This window comes from Lolium perenne, chromosome 5 (assembly GCF_019359855.2).
Source record: "Lolium perenne isolate Kyuss_39 chromosome 5, Kyuss_2.0, whole genome shotgun sequence".
Classification (NCBI taxonomy): Eukaryota; Viridiplantae; Streptophyta; class Magnoliopsida; order Poales; family Poaceae; genus Lolium; species Lolium perenne.
The window spans coordinates 91,466,106-91,473,453 of NC_067248.2; the positions used below are offsets into that span (position 1 = coordinate 91,466,106).

The 7,348-nt window shown below is 40.5% G+C and overlaps 1 protein-coding gene across 5 annotated transcripts; it reads left to right on the top strand.

The window, feature by feature from the left end:
- Positions 1–490: 490 nt before the first annotated feature.
- LOC127319555 (uncharacterized) lies at positions 491–3,912 on the top strand. Of its 5 annotated transcripts, none has more exons than XM_071819932.1 (5): positions 491–697; positions 771–882; positions 981–1,072; positions 2,033–2,396; positions 2,744–3,912. In XM_071819932.1, exons 1-4 carry the CDS (start codon positions 633–635, stop codon positions 2,073–2,075), a joined length of 312 nt encoding a protein of 103 aa, XP_071676033.1. In that variant the 5' UTR covers positions 491–632; the 3' UTR covers positions 2,076–2,396; positions 2,744–3,912. The 5 variants fall into 5 exon arrangements, 1 of the variants encoding a protein (XP_071676033.1); XR_011744870.1 differs by having other exon boundaries at positions 492–882; positions 2,033–2,075; positions 2,291–2,396; XR_011744868.1 differs by having other exon boundaries at positions 494–882; positions 981–1,042; positions 2,033–2,097; positions 2,291–2,396.
- Positions 3,913–7,348: the final 3,436 nt, after the last annotated feature.

Sequence of the window (7,348 nt, forward strand, 5' to 3'; positions counted from 1 at the left end):
AATTTGAATAAGTTTGAAATATTTGAAATGGGGCTTTTGGCTTAAACGTTTGAAACCCAAAACGACTTCTCCTCATGCTAGACTTCATAAGACCAAGTTTAGGGTTAGGGGGTAGATACATGATTTGTCTGGTTTGAATATGTCTAAACCTTGTTTATCAACTTGAATGCTTACTATATCTCTACTATATTAAATGGCTAGAGGTGGTGTCCCATGGTACGTCCTAGCCTCCCACCACCATTCGAAAATAAACCCCACGGCCCACGCCCTCGTGTCCCGCACGCCAGCGTTTACATAAGAAAACAAATAAACCAGGCAGAAAACCAACCGGCTGATGGAAACGACCAAGTCACCACCCACGCACGGTCTTTGACCTCTCGTCCCACACAGCCAAAACGGAAAATTTCCCCTGATTGATTCCCCTCGCCGTCGATGCGCTGCCTCTCTCCGGCCGCCCCTCTCCGGCCGCCTCTCTCCGCCCGCGCTCTCCGCTGTATCTTCCGTCTGGCGCGCCGCGTCGCCGATGCCTCCTGCTCCGTTTTCCAAGATTACTGGCCCATCCCCATCCGCGCCGCCTCGATCTGCCATGGTCTGCTGGAAACTACCGGTCAGCTCAGCTATGGCAACTGCCGATGCCGATCGTGGAACATGCCGATCGTGCTGCTTGTGTTTGTTACTTCCTCCACCAATACAAAAGGTACGAGCCCTCTTGTTCTCGTACTACCGCACGACCATTGGCTCAAATCCTCCAATCTTCCTCCCCTCTCCAGTCGGCGTCAGGAGCTCGCCGCGCCCGGGCTTCACGGCGGTGACGACGCTGGCGTGTACGTCTTCCTGTATAACACGCCCGACGCATACAAGTCCAACTTCACGCTGGTCGCCGTAAGAGTGTTCTGGCCGGAGCCCATCGAGGCTTATATTTTGCTGCTATTTATTAATAGAGTCTTCATCTAATTCTTCTGGTTTCTTGCGCCGTACAGAAATCGAAGCTATCGAGCCTGGAAAGCCGGAAACGAGAGCCAACACCAACTGCGTCCAGAAGGTTTGAACTTGTGGCTTTGTGTGCTCATAGGTTGGGCCGGCTTGTTTTTTTGTTGCATGACCTATGTGTGCAATTGCATCTTGCAAGCCTGCGATACTTTTGTTTAATCACCCGTATAGTTCCTATAGATCAGGTTAACATGTAGTTGTCTATTATACAAGGTTTCCTACTAGAATAACATAATGGAAATCTAACTTGTATTTACTTGTAGGATGTTTTCTTGTATTTACTTGTAGATTTCCCATAGAGAAGCAGCCTACAACAAGTGCTTGAATAGCTTTTTATTATATATTGTCTCCCTCTCTGTATTTGAATACTGATTCGCATATATTTTGCCTTCGCTTGGTGTCTACGTAGTTTTCAGTAGTAGGTTCAAAGGCGTGTGCAAATTCCCTGTCCCTCTTTATAGTAGTAGACATTTTTTCCAGCCGTTCTATACAAAGTGACACCATGCCTAGCTTTATTCGGTGTTGCACTATGTTTTGGTGCATAATGGCAAACCATACATTGAAAAGATTCACTTGACGTTGATACATCATCAGTTTCATATGCTCATAGCATTGTACAAACTCCAGGTTAAATTGTTTTTTTTCTGTGTGATCAACTACAGCTGTTTAAGCAGATAATAATACGACAACATCATAATCCACAGATCACAAAGTTTTATACTGACATGATGTATCTATACTCCGCATCGTACAAACTCCAGGCTATATTGTTTTGTCAAGTGTTAAGCAGATAAGAATGTGACCACATCGTAATGATAGATCACAAAATTTTATACTGATATGATGTATCTACGCTCTGAAATAGTTTGGAAGACTGTCATGTCACACTTTTTTATCCAATGAATTTATCTGGAGTACGTTGTGCGAGCATGCTTTTTTTTCTTCTTTATATGATATGAATATTTTAAAAGGATTACTATTTCAGAGCATATGATTATTGTTCTGGTATTTGATATCGATGGTATCTGCTTTTATATCCCAGGTTGCGAAGGAGGTGGATGAGTTCTTGCTGGAGTGTAATCTGAGTAATTCACCCCTCTTTATTTGGTGATTCTTTGTTAGTTTTTTACCTGAAACTTTATATCTCAGTGGTTGTATGTAATTTTTTTTTGGAAAACCTATATTTAGGAACCATGAGGTTTGGATGAACCATTCAGCGTTCTGGCCAGAGCTTGTGGATCCCTAAAATTTGCTGCTATTTAGCCTTCATCAATTTCTTGTGATTTTCTGTGTTGTACAGAACTCGGAGCTACCGGCCTTGGAGAAATTCGGTGCGGTGAGCCAAGACCACTTGCATCTCCGTCAACCTGTCCAGTGGCAAAGTCACTGCAAACCTCATCTCAAAGGTTCGCCCTTATGCCTTTGTGTGTGGTTAATGAGAATGTAAGTGCGTATTTTTTGCGCTTCGATAGGATCGATTTTCTTCTACCTATGTTGTGTGTACTGTTCCTTGGCTTATTACTCAAACTCGTGTGCGTTCAAGTACAGACTATCTATGGTGGACTAAAACTAAAAAAGAAAAACTTTAACTAACAAGTACCGATTATCTGTACAGTAATGAAACATAGTTTGAACCTAGAAACTTAGCGCTTCCACAATTATATCTCCCAAATTAACCATGTTAGTAACCCCTATAAGATGACTAAAATGATGTTATTGATGTCTTGTTGATATCACAACATATTTGTTTCAGGTGATCTTTCAACCTGGATCATCACCTGGAAAATAAAAAGAACCAAGCTTATTAGTAGAGAATAGAGTTGCAGGTCAGCAAATTTTGATTATCTCATTTTAGCATGGTAATCTTGCTCCTGCATATGCTTCCTGCCAACATTTTTTGTAATTTGTCTTCCACATATTTTTGAATATGCTTAGATGAAGGTATTTGGTTGTGGTACACACTTTGTATCGTGTGAATGCCCAGTTTTCATGCATTTCTCGGGGCGGTGAGATTTTCCATGGCAGTGCACAACGTTTTCTATCTTTACTATTATGCGGTTAGGCCATAGTTTTCATCTCTGGTGAATATCATTCAAGATTCTAAAAGGTCTGTGCATGATATAGTGGGAAACTCAGAGCAAACTAGATCATGAAAAACACATTCTTCTGTACATGTGGTTTTAGGAAAAAAATAAAACTCTACTTGTACATGTTCGTTACCAGTCTAGCTTGGATCATTGACCAAAAAAAATCTATCAACATATGGCAAGTTTACTTGTAATTAGAACTTGATCCTAAATGAGCAGCTAATAGTGCACTTTCTGTAGTACATACCTACTAAATTGTAAGAATACGATACAGCAAATCTTTGGTAACCTCTGCTTATTTTAGCATCAGATCCTTTGATAACCTAAAATATTACCCTCTAATTGTGTGTGAATGTAAAGTTAATGGGTTAACACATGTTGCTCAGTGAGTGATTACATTGTAAAGTATAGTTCTACGAATACCTGCGCTAACCTTTGATTATTATCCTTGTTTAGCAGAGTGTGTAGTCAGAAGCACCCTAGCAAAATTTAGTTTACAGAGTAACTTAATCATAGCGGCCACAATATACACATGGAATTTAAGCATGATGTCATCAGTATTGCTATACTAGAGCTTGCAGGCGCAACTTTTATCAACAAATAAACGAAGAACTTGTCGGTATGTCAAGTAAAATGGAGTTGAGAATTCTAAATAGTGCTTTCCTATTTAGGAAAAACTTATTCTTTGTCGAGCATATGTCCGTAAGTATGCCACAAATAAATTAGTGAAAATTGATGGATTGTTTTTAGTGGATACAGTGATGGAAACATGCAACATTAATTGTCCAAGAAAAAAGCTCTAGATTTGTTACATGTTTCCACATTAACTTTTGTGTTACATTAATTGTCCAAGAAACGCCCGCTCCCAATCTTCAGTCCAAGATCCCATCGTCGTCCGCCGCCTCCGTTCCCTCCCAAGCCTCTCGTTGCGCCCGACCGACTCAGACGGTCAGACCCCAGCTTCATCGCGCAGCACCACCGGCAACACACGACGCCACGGCGATGCCTCCTTATTCCCCGCCTCGACTCCAACCGCCGGTCTGCCCCGTGCGGGTCAATCCATGGCAACCGCCGGTCAGCTCCTTGCGCGGCAACTGCCGATCGTGGAGGTCATGGAGATTACCACCTCCAGCACAAAATGCTCAAAGCTCCCTCCCCGCCCTTGTTCTCCCCTCGTCTCCCAGTCAGCTCTCTCAAATCGGGCGACTGGACCAGCTGCTGCCGCCGCCGGGAACCTCCGACCACAGAATAGGTCGGACGCCGCCGGCAGTGGCCACGCTGCTGCGCCGACCATCTTGCTCGTAGCCCACCAGAAGACAGGAGGGCGTGCACAGGACGTCTTCCTCCTCCTTACGCCGCATCTTTGGACGAAGAAGAGTTGGTCTGCTACACCCCTCGACATCCTCTGCGTGCATGCCCCCCACGCACTGATGCTGCTTGTTCTTTTGGTTTGATTGAGATTCATGACGTGCAGGTGGAGGGCGGTGGCTCCAGGGGCAGTGACCATCGCGAGGAGGCGACTGCAGGGTACACGAAGGAGTTCTACTTCCACAACCTGCTACTCGAATCCTATTCCATCTACTGGTTCAGGAGGTAATGAACATTTGTGTATTCATTAGGCCTGAAGATTGTGCTGTTCGTGGTTAAACATATCAGATCATCTCCTAGAGTACCTTTTGAATTGCAGACAAACATGTCTGACATAGAAGCCTACATGCTCAATAGGAGCTACACACACTGGTATATGCCAACAATTGACGGGGTTGGTAGATGTGCTCATGTGCAGAACTAGGCGACATCATCCCCCTCCCTGTATTATTTACCGCAGATTGTGGTGTTTCGATTATGCCCATCTACTCGATATGGCTGTTTAATCTTGTTGTCAGATTCTCATTACTGATTTTTTATCTAGAAATTCATCCTATTATAATCATAGATGAGCTTGTTGTTTGGTGTGATTTCTCTGTGCAATTCGGATTATAAAAACAGATTCGAGCCCTTGCATTGATGGCGTGTTCTATACTGTTGTGGCCTCCCTCAGATCTGGTCATTTGTTTCTACCATAGTATATGTAGTAAAGCATTTGCAATTTGAAGGGGAAAGCTTGAACAAAACAATATGTCCTGCTCTCTGTTTGTTTTCAGTTGCTTTACCACATCAGTAACAATTGACAAATTGAAAAAAGGAAGTTTGCATATGCTGCTTTAGAAATTGTATTGGAGAGGGTGCATACATTTCAACAAATTTGTAACTAATTTGTGAGCAACCTGTCTACATATATTCATCTTCAATCTCTGATTTTTTCAACTACAACGTTTGTTTGCTGGTCTCATATTAATCAGCCTTCGGTGTAACACCTTAAGCTGGATAGATGTCATAAAAATTCAAACCAGCAATGCAGTTAAAAGTGAATATCTAGGACATTCAATGAACACTATTGTCTATCTTCTAAGATTTATCAAGAAGATTTAGTTATTGTTGGAGATTTCTCCATTGTTTTGGGCGTGCATTTCTTATTGAAAATAAGCATATTGTCCTGAACAGATTGTTAGTTGACCCATCACACAATTTTGTAGCTTCCTAGATTTCTAGACGAACCAGTAATCATCTTTTTTTTCCAGGAGATCTTTGAACCTGGACAGTATTTCTGGATCCTCTCCTAGAAAATAAAAGGGGCCAAGCATCTTCTGTATCTATTTTGGATCCTCTTTCGGTGTTTCCATCTCTAGAGAGTAAAATGGTTCGATCTCACAACTTGCAATTGAAGTTACAAAGAATTGCAATCTACCTAAGCGACGCACTCGCATTAGCACAACCTGGTTGGGATGCCGATATATTTTCCTGGCCACGTACATCACCAGTTGGTATTCCAGAAAATTCAGACAGGTGAATATCTCTAAAAAATAAACTCAAATGTTTTACTCTGTTTCTTTACTATTCAAATAATGATGAGGCATTTGTCCACGATAGCAGCGTCCTGGTTATTTCGTGTTTTTCATTATGCTCTCATGGAATGGTAAAGAATTGGTTCATCCAATATGCACGGTGGGTATTTATTATACTTTGCACATTTTTATTGTTTACACGTGAAATGTACATGTTAATAACAAGTATTGTTAAGCAGGATGGTTACGAGTTGCGGAAGAACTTTTTGGTACACATTCTCAAGTGTCATGAAAATGAAGCAGAAGAAAATATCCCTGCCATTGTACATCAATATTTGAGAAGCATCGAGGAGTAGATATTAGTTGATCAAAAAAATTAGTTCAGTGCTTATTATCTTATTCAAATGCTATCAGTTACGTCTGTTCATGAAATATACTTCAAACAAGGTTCTTAGAATATCTTCTGGATGTAGTTTTATACACAACTTTTATGCATGTATTATATTGAGTTATTGCAAAAAAAAAAGCCGTGGCAACGCACGGGCATTCAACTAGTATGACATAAGAAGACCATGTGCTTTTGTTTTTCATTTTTCTATTTTTTTAAGAATTTTATGCACATTTGATTCTGGTCAAATCCTAGGTTCAACCAAGATTTAAACAAGTTTCAAGCATGAAAATGAAAACGTAAGCCAAGATCCTTCTTAATTAGTCACTCTAAAATATATGAAGCTTTTGGGACGTACTTGAAATTTCCATGTTTGAAACCCAAAACCAATTCTCTTCATGATTGACTTCATAAGATAGAGTTTAGGGTTAGGGGTAGATATACACATGATTTTTCTGGTTTGAATATGTCTAGACCTTGTTTATCAACTTGAGTGTTTACTATATGACATAATTAAGAAGGCTATGTGCTTTGGTTTTTCATTCTTTAGATTTTTTGTCTGAATTTTTATGCCCATTTGAATCTTGCTCAAATCCTAGGTTTGACCAAGATTTAAATAAGTTTAAAACATGGAAATGAAAAGGTAAGCATCGATCCTTCTTAGTCGCTTTAAAATGAAGCTGAATTTTGGGAGGTTTTTGAAATTTCCATGTTTGAAACCCAAAACCACTTCTCTTCATGCTTGACTTCATAAGACGAAGTTTAGGGTCGATAGGGGGTAGATACATGATTTGTCTTGTTTCAATATGTCTAGACCTTGTTTATCAACTTGAATGCTTACTATATGACCTAAGAGGACTATGTGCATTGGTATTTCATTTTTTGATTTTTATGCCCATTTGAGAATCTTGGTAAAATCCTAGGTTTGTTGAGCAAGATTTAAACAAGTTTAACATATGAAAATGATAAGGTAATTAAGTCTGGATCTTTCTCTTAGT